Genomic DNA, 22,199 nt, shown 5'->3' with positions numbered 1-22,199 from the left:
GCATCTGCTCATCTTACGTTCCACCATTACCTTTAATTGTTTCCTCCACAACTTCTACCACACGGTCAATCTGCTGAACCTGGAAAGGGAGACAGATAAGACATCAAATGCATTTACACACCTGCTGGAGTCAAGGTACATTTTCTAAGAATGCTGATGTAGGTTTTACATGATTGACTTAATATTGCATGTGTGTGCATGCGTGTATGCGAACGCACATAAAATAGATGGATTAGATAGATATAGGTTTTATTTAAATTACCTAATTTTACATATATATGAAAATATAGATAAATATAAATGGATGATAGACAGACAGACAGACAGAATCACTTATGTAGGTTTTACTTGATTTACCCAATTACATATATATGCATTAGATAGATGACGATGTAGATAGGTAGACAGATACATAGATACATAGATACATAGATACATAGATAGATGATAGACAAATAGAACTACTTATGTAGGTTTTACTTGATTTACCTAATTACATATAAGCATTAGATTTATGATAGATGATAGATAGATAGATAGATAGATAGATAGATAGATAGATAGATAGATAACCAAAAATAATCTATGTGACTGTCATGTGAAATACTTAAGTGTGTCTTCCAATGGTAAGTGAAAACTTCACACAGTATGACATAGTCAGCCAGGAAACTGTATTTTCCTGTTGCATCACCATTACTAGGAGCTGAACATTACCCCAGAAAAGGAGGAGGCTGAGAAATTTCATGTAGTAAACATATGCTGGGAAGAAGGGGGGAGGTGCTTTAAGTTGTGGCTTTAGTGAGTTGTGTAGGATTTTCTGTGAGGAGGCACCCTGCTTTGTTAAGTCAACCCTGTAATAAAGTAATAAACTCACTCGTGCATTCAGGCTACAATTGTGTTGAATTGTATATTTGATCTACTGTCAGGGTCTTAACTGGTTAAACAGAAATTTGCTCTTGTCTCCCAAGAAAAAGCCAGGCAACAACTATCCACGTAAACTCAACACAAGCTGAAACATACATTTAATTTTAATTAAAATATATCTCTTCCTACAAAGCTGCAAGTTACAGGGTATAAAATGGCAGCTCACACAACAGAATTGCTAATATTAAGGAGATACAGGGGAAATCTCCTGCTTTATTACCAACTTTTAAAATTCTTTCAGTGAATTTGTACCTAGTGTTGAATAGATTATTCAGACCCAGGGTACCCAAGGTCAATAGTAAAAGTCACTTTCCACATATAAGTGACCAGGGAAGAATTCCCAGAATGCCACAAGAGCACAGAGAAAGTAATAAATTGGAGTGATGGACCAAAAGTGTCTTCTGAACAAAGGCAGGAAAAGCCACTAAGAAAACTGAGGGAACACAGAGAAGTTTAGAATGAAATGAAGACAGTAAAATAAAATCATGATCCCAGATGTTAGAGAAGTCAAGTAAAATAGCTTAAGACTGATCCTCTAAAATTGCTCCAAGTATCACTGTTCTATCACACACACACACACACACACACACACACACACACACACACACACACACACACACACACACAAGTAAGGGCTCAGAAAATTAAAGCAAAGCAAAACAGAACAGTAAAATAGGACTGAATCAACCCATACAAAGCCTCTCTCCCACCCTCAGAAAGGATCTTACTATAGGTAACTCTGGCTGGTCTAAACCTGTAGACCAGGCTGGCCTCAAACTCACAGAAACCTGCCTGCCTCGGCCTCCCAAGTGCTGGGATGAAAAGCACATGCCTCATGCCTGGCTCACATTCCATTTCTGCAGCACAAACAAAATAACCATTATGAAAACTAGGTACTAAAAGTCTTTCAGAGCGAGTGCCTAGGTTCTCTGTGGCCATTTTCATTTTAACAAACCATAGGATAAGTTTTTATACATGTGGACAAAGGAAAAAAATCAAGAGGCGAGTGTATATGTAAATATCATCCATGCATCTAGGTCTGGTGAAACTGTACTCCTTTCACCAGCTGCCTACTATCCCATTCTCAGAAGGACCACAGCATTCCTCCACACCCTGCTGATAAAAGAACAGCACTATCATACCACAGCGATGTGAGGGACCTGAACTGGAATAGAAGAACCTTTTACACAAATGTATTAAAAATACACACGATGGCACCGAAAAGTATTTCTTTGACATCAGTGACTCACACACAAGAAAATGAAGAGGTATGTGCATGTACTGTCTCTGCCTGCTCTCAGGAGGGAGCTGCCTATGTCAACCAAAGAAAAAACAAGGGATATCCAGCCTGTGGTGAGCACTTTAGAAACCCCAGGAAAAGACGTAGGCACAGTAGAAACAAGAAGAAGAAAAAAAAAAACAGATACTGTAATGTAGTAACAATAATAATTTATGCACTTTGGTCTAGGTAAGAGTAACTATTTTGCTAGACCGCGGTGACATAAGCCTTTAATCCCAGCACTCAGGAGGCAGAGGCAAGAGGATCTCTGTGAATTCGAGGCCAACAGAGCTAGATCCAGGAGAGGCACCAAAACTAAACAGAGAAACCCTGTCTCGAAACATACACACACACACACATACACACACACACACACACAGTAACTATTTCTCCATTTCTTAATAGTTTAAATACAAAGAGAAGAAAGGTGGTAGAGAAAGAAATGTTAAAAGTGGAACAAATATTTTTTATAAATATTTTTATTTTATAATCAATTTAATTTTACATATCAGTCACGGATTACCCTGTCCTCCCTCCTCCCTCCCCCCAGGTTTCCCCCCCATTCCCACCTCCTCCACTGCAAGGTCTCCCTTGGGGAGTCAGCCCAGCCTGGTAGATTCAGCTGAGGCAGGTCCAGTCCCCTCCTCCCTACACCAAGGCTGAGCAAAGTGTCTCAGCACAGGCCCTAGGTTCCAAAAAGCCAGCTCATGCACTAAGGACAGGTCCCGGTCCCACTGCCTGGGGCCTCCTAACCAGTTCAATCTCATCAACTGTCTCACTTATCCAGAGGGCCTGGTCTAGTTCCATGGGGGTTCCTCAGCTATTGGTTCACAGTTCATATGTTTCCACTAGTTTGGCTATTTGTCCCTGTGCTTTTTCCAATCATGGTCTCGATATCCAACCTAGATACCCTTCAACTGAAGAATGGATAAAGAAAATGTGGCACATATACACAATGGAGTACTACTCAGCAGAGAAAAACAATGACATCATGAGGTTTGCAGGCAAATGGATGGAACTAGAAAATATCATCCTGAGTGAGGTAACCCAGACTCAGAAGATAAACTTGGTATGTACTCACTCATAGGTGGATACTAGATATAAAGCAAAGGATAACCAGACTGCAACTCAGAACTCCAGGGAGGCTACCTAGTAAAGAGGACCCTAAGAAAGACACAGGAATTGCCCACTGACAGAGAAATGGATGAGATCTACATGAGCAAACTGGGGGCGAGGGGGGTTAATGAAGGAAGGGTTGGGAGAAAGAGAGCTTAGAGGAGCAGGAGGTCCCAGCTGGATCAGGAACAGAGTGGGAGAACAAGGAAAGAGATACCATGATAAATGAAGACCCCGTGGGAATAGGAAGAAGCAGAGTGCTAGAGAGGTCCCCTGAAATCCACAAAGATACCTCCACAATAGACTACTGGCAATGGGTGAGAGAGTACCCAAGCTGACCTACTCTGGTGATTGGATGGCTGAACACCGTAACTGTTGTGATAGAACTCTCATCCAGTGACTGGTGGAAGCAGATGCAAAGACCCACGGCCAAACTCCAGGAGTCCAATTGGCAAGAGAGAGGAGGTATTATATGAGCAAGAGACAAATAATTAAAAAAAAAAAAAAAAAAAAAAGGTTGCCAGCATAAAAGCCAAAACAGAGACTTTTTTTTTTTTTTTGGTTTTTAGAGACAGGGTTTCTCTGTGTAGCCCTGGCTGTCCTGGAACTCTCTCTGTAGACCAGGCTGGCCTCGAACTCACAGAGATCCTCCTGCCTCTGCCTCCTGAGTGATGGAATTAAAGGAGTGCGCCACCACTGCCTGGCCAAAATAGAGACTGTTTAAAGGCCAGGGCCTATTAAAGAACAGAACAGGGTAAAGGAAAGAGGGTGGTAGGTGGATTTATATGATCAAAATATATTATATACATGTTGGAAAATGTTACAATGAAATCCGTTCTTTTGGAGAACAGGCATACAGTTACACATCTGAGAGACAGCAGGAAGGAGAGAGAGCAGGAGGGGGCTGGGGAGGGAGACAGGAGTGGAGAGGGGAGAGAAGAGGGAGAGGAAGAACAAGACTGGAATGGAAAGTCTCCACTGACTCAAGTGTGAGCAGGAAGCATGGCATGCAGAGCAGGCACTCCGGCAGAGGGCACAGGAGACACAAACTCATCCACTGGCCTCCAAGATTTTCAATAAAGAAACAAGGTCGCCTGCTAAGAGTGAGAAAGAGAAGACAGTAGGAATGGAGACGGACAGAGAATGAGGGATGAGGGATGTGTAAAAATTCTTAGTTGAAATTAGAGATTATTTCCGAAAGAGGTTTCACAAGCAGATTAGGTTTCCTCAAGGTAAACTGACTGATCTGAAGTTTGTTCACTCCATCTCTCAGTCAGGTGGCATGCACCTGGTGTCTAGCAAATACCACAATGAAACAAATACTGCATGGAGAGACTTGCGATACAGAACAGAAGGAAATGGAAGAAAATGATTGACTATGCACTGGGGCTCAGATAAAGCCTGGAAGACATAGGTATAAGTAGAGCCAATATATAGGGGAAGGGAGGGAGGAAGGGTGGAGAGAAGGTAAACTATAGGAGGTTTTAATGAGTGTGGGCTCAGCTATTCAGTACCTGTGAAGAGAAGTGAGGGCTGGCATCTGCTTATAGAAACACATGCTGAAATGGCATGTGGGTGATTCCCACTGGAGTTTGACAAGGGAGGAAGTGCAAGTCATAACACACAGTGACACAGATCGTCTGGGGCCTGGACATAGGTAAGAAGCAGAGGACTTGGCCAAATTGTGTGCTGGTATATGGATGAATAACCAAGGTATCATTTGAGAGCAGCAGATAGCAAATAAAATGAGAAAAACATGAAATCAATTGGTGATGGAGCCAGAACAAGAATGTTTTCCTACATGCTTAGAAACAGAAAGGTTCGGACAGAATCCAATGTTGATCTTAAGTACACAAATGGAATAAGGAACCAGGAGAGCAGTGTAATGTGGTGGTTATCAGTTACAGAGTTGAGAAGCTAAACTATGAACTCCTTAAGGAAAACAGAGCCATAGGACCATGAGAACCTTGCACTGAATGGTGGTTTTGAGGCAGATTAGAAGGATCCACTCTCTGGGACACTGAAGCAGGAATTAAGCGTTGTTAAATTATCGTTAGCTACTTTGAAATTAATGTTAATGATGTTAAGCATTTACTGAAGTACCTGCCCCATGTTTGTTTTTCCTTTAAGCTACAATAACGGAGGTCTAGAAACTAATTGACAATTTAGATCCTTCCCTGGTGCCCTGGCTGCCTTGAGTCAAGCAGCCAGCTGGAGTGTCAACTATTCAGAACTCTCCACTGAGGCCTTAAAAAAGTGTATAGCACCCACATCTGCTTGCCACCAAAGCACAACTCCAGCTCCAGAAGGCAAAGGCCCAGACATGACTGTTTTAACCAGCTCACACCAAACTTCTCATCACAAAATTCAAATCTAGCAACCATTTTCACCTAGCGCTTCCCCTGCTAGCCCAGCAGAAAGCCTGTGACTGGCACAAACACAGACCTGAACTTGTGAGAACGGCTGTGCCATGGCTGTGCAAACACCCTTGCCTTCAGGATAGACAAGCAGCCTACTTCCTGTTGGTCAGGAGGCTCCGGTCTGTGCTGCTCTCAGATACACTAGCCTCAGTTAAATGCTTCTCCCACCACTCCATTGCCTACTTTTATCTTTCTCTTCAGAAGAACGAGAGGTAAAGAAGCTAGAAGCCAGCCAAAGCACAGCAAGGCAGCAATGGGGACGGAGGCATTGGGGACCCTGCGGGCAGCAGGAGCCACGGCAATGGGAGGAGAGCTGAAGAATTCCAGAGTGGCCAAGGTAGAAAGCAAAGAGAAGAGAGGAGAGAAAATGAAGGATGACAAGAGAGAGAGAGGGCAAGGAAGAGCAGTGAACAGAGACTGAAGACAGACAGACAGCTGGTGAGAGCAAAAGAACTCTGGCCTCCACCAGTGAACAAGTTCAAAGAGTTGCCAAGCCTTAAAAGCAAAGGTCTCAAGTGACCTGGGCCTGAGCGTTTTAACATTAGCCACCAGAGAGCTGTAACACTAGTCCCCATAGGGCGGAGGGTCCCAGCTCATGGGGCCTGTTCGACAGCTGTGGACAGCTGCTGCTGCTGCTGCTGCTGCTGCTGCTGCTGCTGCTGCTGCTGCCTGGAATAGAGTCTGACACTTCCTCAAACTGTTAAAGACAGTTACCATATAATCCAGAAGTCCTAAATCTACTCAACAGAAACGAAACTTATACACACAAAAACCTGTGCACAAAGCAATATTCACAGCAATATTCATATCGGCCATAGGATGTGAGCTCAAATATCCACCGACTGATAATGAAACATTAAGTCATAAAAGGGATAGGAGCAATGAGACCTACTACATCATTACACACAGTGAGAAACCAGGTGGTCCTCATACTGTACAATCCCATTAGCTGAAAAGTCCACAATAGAAGACTTCAGAGGGGCAGAAGGTTGGTGACTGCCCACAGATGAGCCGAAGGCAAAATAGAAAGGTGCCCTAAGGAGCCCTGTGTTTCTTCCAGGAGTGGAAGGTGTTCTGACAGTGGTTTGTGGTAATGGTCACACACTCTGAATAAACTACAAACCACAGGACTACACGCTGTGATTGGATGCGCTGTGTGATGCACGCATTTTATTTCAAATACACCATTACATCTAAAAACAAAAAGATGAAATTAGCCAAATGTTCTACTGTGAAGGTCATTACAGAAAAAACAACAGCTGAGGAAGCACGCAGATTAAGGACAGAGACCTCAGAACTCAATGAACTGCACACTTCAGGGGCTTTGCATCCACAAGGGACAAAGGCCCAGTGAGATGTGTGTATAAAAGCAGAATCAGAAAGTGATCATTTTTACTTAATTACAAAGAAGCAGAAAAGAAGCGCAGTATGAAATTTGGGGAAACTATTATGTCCATGTTCAGTGATGAGGACAGTGGAGAAAATAAAGCAGAGAAAAAGTTGGAGACCACAACAAGAGGCAGGAGTGAGAAAGGGGGAAGTTAGGCCAAAATCAGCGCAGGTAGGAGGAGGGGACAGAGAAAACACCCTGGACAAAAACAGACCCAAAATCCCCTTGAAGAGTGCACAATAGATTGAATTTTCTTTGGGAGAAGAGGAAAGCTATTCTCAGCACCATAAATTACAGCCCCGAACACACAAAAGCTTATTCAATAGAATATAATTCAAATAAAATAAGTAAAACAGTATCTTGTACCATTTGGGCATTTAATTATAAATATACGGGGGGGGGGGGGGGGGGGGGGGGGGGGGGGGGTGGGGGGGGGGGGACATGCAGCATGTTCTCTTACTGACTCCATATGTTCTCAACAAGGAAGAAAGGAGTTGATGAACAAACAATTCATAAATAATATTAATGAGTCATTCTGATGAGAGACTTTCAAACAGCCCATAAAAATATTTTACCCTGCTCTCAGAAAAGACTTGAGATTCATAACTAAACATGTAAAGAGGAAACAAACCAACACGTTGGCACCTAAAGCAAATGAAAAGTGCTGTTCTCACACCTCCCAACTGTTGAGAGTAGAACTTTCTGCAGAGACAGGGACACCCCCAGCTGTGCGGTCCACTGTGTCAGTTACCAACCACTGGTGGTCACTACACACTCAGCTGAAACACTCAATGTTGAAGCTGGAAGTAAAACAGCCATATGGAACACACAGGCTTGAGCCACTGGAAGTCAGCGTCCACTCTGCAGCTCAGCTGACAGGAGCCAATGACCACCTCAAAGACAACTTGCCGATTGACTAGAAGAGAAGTTCACACATCTGTGTCACTAGAGACCAGGTGAAGGGCACTCAACTGTCAGAGGTGCCGGTCTGGCATGCATCTAGGCCATCTTTTTCCTAAACAGCCTGATAGACAAGCCAATGGGTAGAATGATAAAGCAACATTTCTTAAGGAATTCCTTGGTTTCTGGTTGCATTCTAGTATTGAATGTTAATTTATTTAGTGCTTAATCCTAAAAGTTCTGGGGATCAAACACAGGACATTAGGCTTGACAGCAAACACCCTTATCGACTGAACCACCTCACCTGCCCTTCTATAAAATAAAGCCTTATTTTCAAGATCATTGGTAAGCTTCTTGAGCAGATACTCAGTCAAATGGCAGGAAGGAAAAACTGCCACCATGTGGTAAAGAACCCAATTATACTCTCAGGCAAACTTCTTAAACATTTTCCACTGTGACTGCCTAAAATAATTTTAGATGAACCTGAGAATAAAGATATACATTATAAAATAAGTATATAAACCAAACATTTATTGACAATAAGTAATAGAAAAAATTTATTTTATTTTATTTATTGATTGATTTGTTTATTTCTGGTTTTTTTCAAGACAGGGTTTCTCTGTGTAGTTTAGGTACCTGTCCTGGATCTGTAGACCAGAGATCCTCCCGGCTCTGCCTCCTGAGTGCTAGGATTAAAGGCGTGCACCACCACTGCCCAGTAACAATAGAAAAATTTTAAAACATTTCATCAGCGTATAATTTTACCATTTACTGAAAATGAAAGCAAATTTGCATACTAATGACACAGAAGGGCTTGCTTGTCTAAAACAACACAATCCAAAGACATACTGATTAGACAGATGCTGAAGAAGTACAGCAGGGAAACGACAAACAGCTTTGTTTTCTGCAGTTCAGCCACTGCTTTCTGGAAGTTCAGAAAGCACTGTATGTACAGTAAGGTAAAGGCACTGCAGCTCACAGTACTCATGGTCTGGAATCTGACAGAGGTGTTCATTGCCACCATGGGACCTGACAGCATGCTCAGTCTGAAGTACACAGATGTGTTCAGAACCAAGGCTACAGTGAAGTCACGTGATGCAACACGGGCAAGCACAGCCAGAGACACTGCAGGGTAGCTATAGTGACTCGAACTTCTTTTTAGTTGGTAAGCATTCAGAAATGTTTCACACTTGCCCAATTTTTCATGACCATCCCCATCCCATTCATTTGCACGCCTATGGGGTCACAACCCACAGTTTAAGAAGCTCTGCACTGGGTCATTTTGTGAACTAAGGCAAACAGACAAGTCTCTGGACTTCTCAGGACTGACTGCCCAACAGTTAAGCCAAAGAAAAAAAGTATAAAAGGAAAATTTTTTGGTCAAATCAGTCAACAAACATTTACTGTGTGCACTTACGTGTGCATTAGTAGAGAAACACATACTTGTCAAAGGGGTGAGAAGGTTGAACTCATAGCTGACAGGCTGAAAGGATGAATAATTACATTGCAGCCATGTGCTTTTTTTTTTTTTGGAGCTGAGGATCGAACCCAGGGCCTTGCGCTTGCTAGGCAAGCGCTTTACCACTGAGCTAAATCCCCAACCCTAGCCATGCGCTTTTTACAAAAAAAAAAAAAAAAAAATCACTTAAGTGTACAATCACATTTCAGAACCTAATTCTGTGGTGAGACAGACACTGCAACATGTACACAGTGAGCAAAAGCACCCAGACATGGGATCCTGGAGGACTGTGCAGCAGCAGAGAGCTGTGCAGTGCGGGCTACACTGAAGAGGAGACCCAGAAGTCAGGAGAACACAACAGGACTTTCTAAAAACTTACATACTGGGGACGATGAGCGGGTAGCTCAGCAAGGTGGGGAATTTGGTAGGATTTAGAGAGCAATAACAGGGGATGAAGACGAGGTCATTATAAGGCATAAACCTCATAGTGTGGCTCTTTGCAGTGCTAGTTTCTCTGTGAGAAAACCTACAACATGGGGTGTGTTGTGTGTATGTGTTGGGGTGAAAAGTCATACATACAGGACAAAGTTTCAGAGGAGATGAAGACAGTATGCTTTAAAAAGTCCTAAAGAAACTAGAAAGAAGCACTAAAATGAGTAAATGACATGATGTTCTATTTACCTGTCAGGTCCACACTTACCCCGATGATGCTCAATCCTTTGAGGTAGTCCTGACGAGGCTGGGCTTGAGGAACACAGCCAGCTAGGACAATTTTCTTATTCTCCTCTTGAGCTTTTCTGTAACAGTGAGGAAAATCTTTGTGAATGCTCCTGCTCACTGACACAGCCTTAGAAATTGATGTCAGTGCACCTAAGTTCTCCAATTAACAAGACCATCTAACATAAACCAGGATTTTCTGGCAATGAGCTAAAGAAAACATTCATCATTAAACTTATATATGACTATTTCTCATACCACTAATGTATGTGTTTATTAATGCCTTCCATTATCATCGTGTTACCAAAAAAAACATACAGAATTTGCAACATTCATATGAACCACTTGCAAAAATCTTTTCCAAATAGACAGACAAAGTCTTAAAACAAGTCATATGTTTAAAATGTTAATAAAAAAGGACATAAAACTTCACATATTCTTTCTGAGACTTTGGCTAAGATAAAAACAAAGTTCAGTTCAGAACAATTCCAACAGGAGAGAAGAAGGTAAAATACTTCATACCCTGGAAATTCCCAAACTTACTGTCTACTTCTTCGCCCTAGACAACCCACAATTATTGGTTTCTTATGTTTGCTGTCATCCTTCACACAGCAAGCATGATTGGGTGATGTATGCATCCATACACATGCATAATGTACATATTTGTACACATGTTTACTTATATACATTCTTGAATATTTCAAAAAAGTATTTCCAAAATACATAAACTTTGATGTGAAATCTACACTCCATAGCATAATGTTACAGTTTGGATCTGAAATGACCCCCAAAGGGTGACGAGTTGAAAACCTGCTCCCCTGTGCAACAAAATCTGGAGTTGGGAATTCTATGAGAAAATCAGTTTATGAAGCCTGACTTCATCAATGGGTTAATCCATTAGTGACTTCATAAATAGATTGGCTATGTGGAAGTGACAGAAGTCTAGGAAGCAGGACAAACTGGAGCAAGTATGCCCTTGAAAGCATGTCCTTGAGAGGTGTACTTTGTCCCTGGACCCTCCCTCTATTGCTTCCAATTTCCTCTTCCCTCCTTTCTGGCTGCCAAGATGTGAGCAGTTTTGCTCTACCATGATATTCTGCACTGCTGCCCACATACCACTGACAGAATCATCTGGCAGCCCGAGTTGAAATAAATTTTCTTCCTATAAACTGATTTCCTGTAGTATTCTTTCACAGCAATAAATGGTGACGAACACACATAAGTTCTAAGTAGACATGTTGATTCAAAAGCATATCTGCTATTTTACAAAGCATTTCATTACTGACAAGTAAATGGGCATATCTGTACGTGAGTATCACTCATTCATCCAGTGCTTTCAGCAACACTGGTTTTATGCTATTAAGAACAGTGAACAGACTCAAGTGTCTAAACCTCCTAGAATCAACTATATACTTTGCTCCTTTTAAAATTAAATGTGCATGTCTTCAACTCTTTTTCAAGAGCATCAATTTAGAAGTTGTTGCTGTTCTTATTACTGCATTCTTGGGTGCCATATTTTATGCACCAAACCAGGTCTCTTGCTACCCTAGCAACTGAAAAAGCTAAGGTACTTGCAGACCAGTCTATGGGCATGACTTTAGACTGTAATCAAGAAGTGATGGGCTGGAGAGATGGCTCAGAGGTTAAAAACACGGGATGCTCTTCCAGAGGTCCTGAGTTCAATTCCCAGCAACCACATGGTGGCTCATAACCATCTACAATGAGATCTGATGCCCTATTCTGGCCTACAGGCATACATGCAGGCAAAACACTGTATACATAATAAATAAATAAATAAATAAATAAATAAATAAATAAATAAATAAATAAATAAATCTTTTTTAAAAAAAAGAAGTGACTTGTCTCCATACCCAGCATATATCTGTTGTCATTTTTGACAACTTTTTCAGGGCATAGGTTCAAAGTAGGAAGAAAAAAACTGGGACTAGTAGAGCTAGGTCCTTGTGATAAAAAGGCACATTGAAAACTTCTGGGAAGTACAATAAGGGTTAATAAATAAGTAAGTATAAACTTACTATTTTTTTATTTTTGAGATTGTAATTTATTTTTTAAATCATTCATTCATTCATTCATTTATTTATTTATTTATTTATTTATTTATTTATTTATTTATTTTGGTTTTTCAAGGCAGAGTTTCTCTGTGTTGCTTTGGAGCCTGTTCTGGAACTCACTCTGTAGTCAGGCTGGCCTTGAACTCACAGAGATCCACCTGCCTCTGCCTCCCGAGTGCTGGGATTAAAGGTGTGCACCACCACCGCCGGGTTTGAGATTGTAGTTTAATTATAACATTTCTTCGTTCTGTTTTCTCTGTGAAAACCCTCCCATATACCCCACGCAATTCTCCTTCAAATTCATAAGTTCCTGTTTAATTAAATGTTATTGTATGTATATATATATTTGAATATATATATATATATATATATATATATATATATATATATATATATATGCCTAACTATAACCTGTTGAGTCTATACAATGTTACCTATATGTATGTTTTCAGGGCTGACCATTTGGCAGTGGACAACCAATTGGTGTGGTCCTGTCTGGAGAGGGCATGTCTCCCACTCCCAGTTTTATTCACTTGCTTGTAGTCCTTGTGTAAGGCTGAGGCATGTTCATTAGTATCATCCTTGCTCAGTTCAGGTTTGGATGGTCATGAGGAGAGTATTTATCGGTATAGCTTCTGGCATTACTAGGAGACATAACTTCACAGCAAACTCCCTGGTCCTCTGGCTCTTACAATCTGTCCACCACCTCTTTTACAATGTTCCCTGAGCCTTAGACGTGGGAGTGTTTTGTAGATGCATCCATTGGGACCAGGCTCCACACTCACTCTGCATTTTGATCGGTTGTGGTACCTATATATTTGCTATTTCAGGAGCCCTTGTAAATGTTTTGTTTCGGGAACTTGAGTCTTTTGATAAAATTTTCCCACTTGGAATTCTAAAACCCCTTGCTCAAAGAATTTTGTTAAAGATCCAAGCTTGGCTGACTCACAGTACATTCAAGGGACTAGTCACCCCTCTCTGCCACCTGATTACTTTATGGATAAGCACTTCACTACAAACAAATACATTTTTATAGTGACTGTAAAACTCCCTATCAAATGAAAACATCTTTCCATTTTCATTATCAAACTCTACATAACAGTTAACATTGTGCTTTTTAAGAACCTTCACTATACCATGTAGAATCACAGCCAAGTATCTAAAAGATCGCCAATAATCATGCCCAAAGAAAATGTCTGGGGCTAAAGAAATGACTCAGCAGTTAGGAGCACTTGTTGCTCTTCCAGAGGATCTGAGCTCAATTCCCAGCAACCATATGGAGGCTCACAACCATTTGTAATTTTAGTTCCAGGAGATCCAAAACCTTCTTCTGACCTCCTTGGGTACCAGGTGTGCAGATGATACATATATATACATGCAGGCAAAATACTCATACACATAAAACAGTTAAATAAACATAAAAAATGTTTAAAGAAAATGCCTATTTCATTTTTATGAAATCCTTTATCATCATAAAACAAAATGATTTTAGGGGAACATAGAAATGAGGAAGACCCATGCCTACAATTCAAGAGACAATGTTAATTAAGGATGATATATAAAAAACCATAAGCAACTTAGCACCAGGGTCACAACTCTTGGTGGCAGAAAAAAGAGCAGGTGACATAAAGCGAAGTTCAACGTGCAGACAGAAAAAGCCTTCACGGAGAAACCTTGGTTAGCAACTGCGAGAAGAGAGAGGCAGAAGCAAAGGCAAAGAAAGATGCGGAGAGCTGTCATAGCAGGGACAGTGAGCAGAAAGCAGGGCAGGAAGACAGTGTTAGCCACAGCTCGAGCCAGAACAGGTGGTTCAGAAGGAGGAAGAAGAACACCAGATTAGGAGGGAAGGTTCAGAAAAGGCCTTATCCAGTAACTTACTAAGAACTGTTCCAAGCTGCTACTGAATTTGGCTTCAAACCAGCAGGACAGACTATAAGTACAATCTGAACCAAACCTCAGCCCAGCCATGGGATATTGATGTCACACTTTACATGTGACCAAAATAACGGACGAGACAAAATCTTTAATGTGGATTCTCAGAATGTTCCCGTTCTAAACATTCCCTTCTTGCAGTCTGTTCTTTTTCTTTAATAAGCTTTATTCACATTAATACAAGGTGAAATTATTTTTCTTTTGATATGTACTTAACAGATATTTTTTAAAGCTTTTATCCTTCAAAATATGAATGCTGCTAAGAATAATAACATAAGAAAGTTTAAAATAGTATGAATTACCATGTCTTCCTTTCAGGTGACACTGGAATGTTAATTAAAAATTTAATGAATATAAAGTTAATTTAATATACTGGTTCATATATTCTTGAAACATATTTCTAAATAAAACTAGTGCCATGCACCTGCATAGACCATTAACTTGAGTGACACAGAAAATAAAAATAAAGCAGCTACCTCCTCTTCTGCATATCAAACATAAGAAATAGTTTGTATAGAATCTTAAAATTCACAGCAGCACAAAGATAGCTAATGATGACAAAGTATCACTCCTTTATTTCAAAGATAAGAAAACTGAGCTTCAAAAAGATTCAATGGTTGCCTGACTCCTAAGTCCCACATTTCAGAACACAGTAACAAACACTAAGACAGTGTTTCTTCTCTAGAACACTCGAACATGTACAAAGCTGTAAGGCCAAATATTCTCCAAGTAGAATGTCAGTTCAGTATCTGACTGTTCTACTCACCCAAGGCTAGAGAGCAGGATAATGGTCTGATGATAGGAGAGCACTAACTCACAGGTGTCTGCAGAAAAACAGTTCTTTCTCTATGAGTGACAGGCCAGGGAAGACTGTGAATTCTCCATGGTTATTTTTCTTATTCCTCAATCAGGTTCTGAAAGTTGGTATTAATACAAAAATATTCATAGAAATGTGCACCTTACCCAAAAATTTCTCTCCATTAAGAAAAGGTCACTCAATATGTCTAGGTTTTACACCTTTAAATGTGAGACTCTTCCTCAGGACAGCATACAAAGAGGGTCACAATAGTGTGTTTCTGTATAGAGTAAGCACCTCTCCACCGTATGGGAGGACTCTGCCTTCAGAAGTTCTCATGACAGGACTCCTATTCTATGAGTTGATGTACAGGCATACAGTCATTTGAAATAAAGAAACACATTAAGCAAATAAGAGAAAACCACTAAGGAGTTATGATTCTGATGCAGTTCGTTAACCATGATAACTTCATTATCCTAAAACCAGTTGAGAAGAGAATACTTGGCATAAATGCTGCTGTTGAACCTACAAGACTGTTGTCACAATTTGGACAGCTAAGCCATGACCTCCCAATAGCTTGAAGTAAAATTAAAAGCTACTCCAAAATTTACAAAACCAAAATAATGATCCAAACAGATATATTCAGGGATGTATGGGGATATTCAATTTCCAAGTAACTGGAGTATAACTGCATCATTCCAATATGGAATGCTATTGTAATTGAGAAAATTGAAACATAATCATATACCTTATGCTTTATGAGAAGAAAAAGTGTTACAGGGTGGTGAGCAGTCTGCATTGCATCCAGCAGACAGGAGCCCAACACCTGTGATAAGAGCAAGCAGAGAAGGCCCTCTGTGCAGACGATCAAAATACTCAAACCTGTTACTGCAAACAGTAATTTCCTTCAAGTTTATCTGGATCTAATAAACTCTGATACTATGATGATGTGGCCAAATGACTCCCAGGACAAAAGTGACACACGAGCTGGTGGCAATCTAGTATGCACTGAGCATGTACAAGGCCTTCATCTGAATTCTCCACATTGAAAAATAAAAAGCCTGATTCCATGCACCTTCATTGTACTCACTGCAGCTCTTAAAATAATGACTGCATGAGGGTGGGCAGATGGCTCAGTATGTAAAAGCACTTGCCTCACAAGCCTGACAACCTGGGTTCAGATCCCTGAAATCCACATCATAAACCTGATACAGTCAGTGGACTGCATCTGTAACTCCATCACTCCTGTGGTGAGAGAAGAAGCTGAGGAAAATGACTTGACCAAAAAGCTTGAAAGCCGTCAACTAGGAGCACACAGCACAGTGACAAGAACCAGGAGATCAACACAGAGAGGAAGACAAGAACGGACTCCAAAGTTGTCCTCTGACTGCCACATGTGCGCATGCACAAACAGACAAGCAGGCATGTATATGAACATGCATACAAACACACATGAATAATAAATAAACGTAAAAAAATACAATTCAATGAGACGAAATACATATTACATTCAATTACACACTCATGCAGTATAATTAATCTATAATTTAATTTTGTGATAAATCCTTAAATCAATAGATAAAAATCAAATCCATCAGAGTTACTAAAATAGTGCAGAGAATTTTCTTAATATTTACGCCATCTGCAACTCTCTCCTTTTGGTTCCATTTCTCCTTCTCTAAAAACGACAAAAGTTACACTTACAGCATAATGTCAGGACGGTAATACAGCAGTTGGGTAGAACTAGCTTGACCTTAGAATAGGGCATTCATCAGAACATTATAATTAAGTGCAACTTTTTAACTGAGGGACAGATCCTTTTAAAACAGCAGTGGCCAATACACCTGGAGAAGAGCAAACCTGGGGGCTACTATTCCCTTCCAAACCCAGCAAGCACAGTGGTTTCAGAGACAGAAACACCACACACTGCTCTGTGTAAAAATGCCCTCTTGACAACATAAATGGGCAAAACAGCATCCACTTTGGGGGGTTCAATTGTCAGTTTTTCTATTTCAATGCCAGCTCATGGACGAATTCACCCTAACATCAATTCAAATTATCAACTAAAACAACCGTGAGAGCAGCACTCACCATTTACCACCAGGACTTAAACAAACCAAATTATGCTGTCATGTATAACTGAGACCAGGTTTCCTCATTATTACCACCGTCCATTATGCAGAGGAAAGTAAAGCTCAGCAGAATCATATGGAAAGGGAGTTGGGGCTGTGCCAATTAGCTTTGGAAAAGCACATACTCAGAATGTGCCTAGATTGGGTTCACTGTTGTTATCTCCCTAGGGAAAGCTGCAATAAAATGTCTATATGTATCCATGAAAAATGATACACAGCACTGCAGCACATGGAAAACCCTGAGCTAATCAGCCAAGACCTGCTGAGTAATCACTAAGTAGAAAGTGTGAACCACATGGGGTGGGTCCACACTCACAAGTATATGGAGAGCACAAAGTGGAATCTATGGATTACTACATTTAAAAAACATACCAAGCTGGGGGATGGAGAGGTTGGGGTAAATCTGGGAGGAGCTGAGAGTGAATATGATCAAACTACATTGTATAAAATTCTCAAAAAATTAATAAAACTATTTTTTAAAAGGATTATACATACTGGGTTGGGAAAATAGCTCAGTGGTAGAATGTTTGCCTAGCATGCATAAGACCCAATACCACACAGCATATGCTATTGGTTAGAACTAAGTTGACCTGAGATAAGGTGGCGTTGATGTCTCAAAGCTATAAACATCTAAGGATAAAGATAAAAAGATTTTTGCCTATATGAAATACTTGTTTGTTTGGCTTTCTGGATAAATGAGGGTCTTACTACCATTTGTGAACAAACTTAGTCTTCACTATGTAATGTAGGGTAGCCTTGAACTCAGAGCAACTCTCCTGCCACAGCCTCCCATGTGTGGTGATCACAGGCACGGACCGTTCCTGGGGTGATTTTCTAATGTTAGGGTGAGTTGACATTTATAGTGAAAATAGCAGCTCCATTTCATCCTATGGATTGTCCTGTGAACAACAATAATCATTTACTATATTCTACTAATGTTCAAGTGTACACATAAACACATACAGCCAACATTGCTTCGGGCTAATGTTGACTAATTTTAGCACTAAAAGTAATAAGCAAAGAGCTACATATTATTTGTATTTTCACTCATAAATAAAATTATATCTGCATTGTCATACAAGTGATATTTTAGAATTCTTAACTTGAAGCTAAAAACAAAAAAGAACAAGATCTGGATGAGATGACAGAATTCCACTCAGAATGGTCATATGAAAATTGTTATGGTGGAGTAAGTCAAATCTGGAATGAACTATGTTTTTATCACAGCCTCATTAAAAAAAATTAAATGGGCATGAATTTAGTCCCTCTCTAAATAATTTTAAAAGGTAAACATAAACAGTACAGTCTGAGTCCTCAGAGATTGAGATGACCAAAGGAATAGAATTAATTATCATAACTCAATGTGTCCCAGCAACTCACAGACAAGAGAAAAGCACATGAGAGCAGACCTGTGGCTATGATGTAAACAATGGTGGACAGACCCTGAACAACCCAGATTACGGGCAGGCCTGTTTGGGTGAGACTTTTCAAAGTATATCACTTTAAAAAAAAAAAAAAAAAGCCCTAGACCCAGGTGAAGGGAACTGAGAAAGCAGACCTCTGTGACTGAACATGAACACATGCTGGCATGGGTTTCCCTAACCTCACAGTGACCAGCCCCTGTGCATAACTCCCAAGTTGAGACCACAAAATACCGGTGCAAGTTCTTACATACAGGCCTGTAAGCTGTACTTCCTCAAAGGCAGGTACAAGAGACTCACCCATTAACAGAACCCACAAGAGGGCTGAAAACCACACCTAAACATCAGTAACTCTTCCACCCTTCAAGGAGGCCCATCCTCAGGGACAACTGGGCCCATAGGAAGCTGACAGTCAAAAGATGAAATTTATTTTTGGTAGATAAGTTATAAGGAAAGGAAGAAATGGGGGAACCTAGAGATTAAGGGAATATAGGATGCAGGTCAGTTTTGTTTGTAAATCATCAAGATTTTTACTTTATTGTCTAATGACAAACGGGAGAAAATCATAAGGAACCGCAAAACTGATCCCTAATCCATCAAAACTGTGGTCATTAGTAGATGGAACAAGCTGTGACTTCTACCACGGTGCTCTGATTTCATGAGAATGGTTCCCAAAGGCTCATATATTTGAACACTCGCTTCCTTAGGTGGAGGAACTTTTGGGGAAGGATTAAGAAGTGTGGCTTTGTAGGAGAAGGTGTGTCACGAGGGAAGAACACTGCAGTTTCAAAACCCATGCCACTCCTAGTCAGCTCGCTCTCTCTCTCTCTCTCTCTCTCTCTCTCTCTCTCTCTCTCTCTCTCTCTCTCTCTCTCTCTCCCTCCCTCCTCCCTCCCTCCCTCCTACTTGATTATATACATAGCTCTCAGCTACTGCTCCAACACCATGGCTCCCGGGCTGCTGCCATGCTCTCCACCATGATGGCCATGGACTCACCCTCGGAAACTGTAAACCCCAGTAAATTCTTCCTTCTATAATTTGCCTTGGTCATGATGTCTTCTCACAGCAATAGAAAAGCAACTAAGACAAATGGCAAAGCACAAAAGCAGATTCAAAGTAACTAGTGAGATTATAGTTCTTGAGTGGTAGTTACAGGGCTGTCAGACTTAATTTGCTGACCTAAACATTTCTGTGTGACTTTAAGATAGTTTATTCAACAATATAAACATTAAAAATAAACCAATATTTTAATTAAAAATAAATAACCAGGAATTTCCCGGAAAAAGGGGAAGAGAAATTAAACTGTGGTTGCTGACCCTATGTCTCTGAATCTTCCTATGTCTCTCAGAGCCCACATAAAAGTGGGTTTTAACCAGTGGCATATAAACAGGATGTCACAGTTAACTGGAAGAACTTGATGAATGCTTTAGGGGAGAAAAATATTGTATTTGGTCTTCTGACCATCTCAGAAGAAAATAAAGTGGCATTTTTCAAACTAACTAATTAAGAAGCATGATTAAAGGGATTTCAGACATCACTCAATAACTGGCTTGCTTTCCACATTTTGGTGGCAGTGAATTCAAAGCTATACTACTGAGAAGTCAAGAAAATGAAGAGCAGTGAGGGTGTCCAGAATACACCTGTGCCTGGTCTACTGTCAGTGTGTCTGGTCAACACCATGATTCCTTTTCTAAAAACAAAACTTAAAGCTCTAAGGGGCAGGGTTCACTATAGCTTGACATAGCCTGTCTCCCCACAGGCCCATGTGTTCAAGGCATGGTTCTCAGGGGGAGGGGGCACTACTAGGACAAGCTGTCAGCTTGGAGAGTGGAAGCAGGTCTTCAACTCAGTGGAGACATGCCTTTGGTGGACATGGTGGGACCCTGACCTCTCCTCTCTCTCAGTGGTTCTGTCCTGCCTAGTGACCTTTCTATGACAACCTGCCTTACCACAGCTGAGAGCCCAGCCACCATCCTACACTGTGGGCCAAACTATAGCTTTCTTCTCTGTGAGTTAACTGTCTCCAGTCTTTGTTAACTGATTCAACACAGTTCCGGAAGGATGCTCTAAAGTAATAGTCTCAAGAGCTCAGTTCAGATTCTGCCTCTGTGGCAAACTGAGAAGAGGGCAGATCTCCTCTAAATCTTAGCTTTCCCACATGTTCAATGGAAACTGCTAAACCCTGAGGCTTATACTGGCATGAAAACTCAACAGTTGTAATGGGAAACACTTGCCTTAAGAGGCAGTAGTAATTACAATGAAAGTCTAGAACGATTAAAAAGAAACATTATAGGAATGAGTGAAATTATTAGATTTTCTATTCCAAATGCTACAGTATTAAATTAGTAGTAAGATTCTGTGAAAACTTCCACAAAACACTACAAATGGCAATTTGGAGGGAATTTGTAGCTGACACAGAGTGATGGGCATTCACTTTAAACTCTGAACAAAAACACCTAAAGTCTAGGCACCTTGCCAAATCAGCTTCCCAAAAGCGAGATTATTCGCTGCCTGGGGCAATGTTAAACAGAGTTTAAACCCCAGAAGCTTCAGGTGTAAGAGACAGAGAAGTAAATGCATGCCTCTGCTCCGTTCGTCCATGGTGCAGGCAAGAGAGAGAAACAAGATGTCACACGAATACACAAGATTTCTGGATTTCCAGTTCCCCCACTAAAAACAAAGGGTAGAGGACGTCTAATATCTGCCATGTGAGGCTCAGTGAAACCCAGTTCTCCTTGCTTCAACAAAGCTCAATTTAGGCAAATATTGCTGGATGTAACAAATTTCTGAGACACTACCTCTAAGTAAGTTAAACATTTTATATCTAACGCAGTCCTCCCACCTTGGGGTCTCAGCAAATGACTTTCCAGCTTATTTACTAAAAAAAACAAACTGCTGTTTCTGCACACCAGAATATCTAATGTGCTGTTCTACATCAAAATACTGGTTCTTCTATGGCTCAGCATGGAGAATACTTGCCTGGCAACCAGCACACATAGGCCATATCAGATGTGCCCCCCACAAATAGATATGCTGTCCTTATTCCCCCAAAACTGAAATGCTTCTGGTGCACAGTACATTCCAACCCTTTCTGGCACACACTGTTATTGTAATTATCCACTTTTCCTCTACCGAGCAATTTTTTTCCTCTATAATAGCTCACACCCAACAGTGTATAGATGCACATAAAATTATATCTTAAAAACAAAAACAAAATCACAGTACTCAAGAGACTGAGGCAGAAGATCATGAGCTTAGGGTCAACAAGGGGTACATACACAGAGACACAGACACAGACACTCTGTCTCTCTCTGTCGCTGTCTCCGCCCCTCCCCCAACACCCCAGGTATAGAGTAAACATCTCAAGTCAGCATGCTCCAGACAGATCCTGATTGTTCCCATGCCCACATCACTCCACATTTCAGGCAAATGGGATTATTGCACACCCAACACTCAACTCCCCTGCCACCAAAAGTAGATAGATAGATAGATAGATAGATAGATAGATAGATAGATAGATAGATAGATAGATAGGTAGGTAGGTAGGTAGGTAGGTAGGTAGGTAGGTAGGTAGATAGATAGATAGATAGATAGATAGATAGATAGATAGATAGATAGATAGATAGATAGATAGATAGATA

At 40.7% G+C, this 22,199-nt stretch overlaps 1 protein-coding gene across 1 annotated transcript in view; it reads right to left on the bottom strand.

Moving 5' to 3' along the window:
- The window catches only part of Cdkal1 (CDK5 regulatory subunit associated protein 1 like 1), a 570,376-nt gene that overhangs the window by 402,021 nt on the left and 146,156 nt on the right, over positions 1-22,199 (bottom strand). Inside the window, 2 exon segments of the mRNA XM_052727871.1 lie at positions 31-79; positions 10,189-10,285. Coding sequence (XP_052583831.1) covers positions 31-79; positions 10,189-10,285 — 146 coding nt within the window.

This window comes from Peromyscus californicus, unplaced genomic scaffold (assembly GCF_007827085.1).
Source record: "Peromyscus californicus insignis strain IS unplaced genomic scaffold, ASM782708v3 Scaffold_8__1_contigs__length_139910024, whole genome shotgun sequence".
Lineage (NCBI taxonomy): Eukaryota > Metazoa > Chordata > Mammalia > Rodentia > Cricetidae > Peromyscus > Peromyscus californicus.
This window is presented reverse-complemented; position numbering and strand designations above follow the sequence as displayed.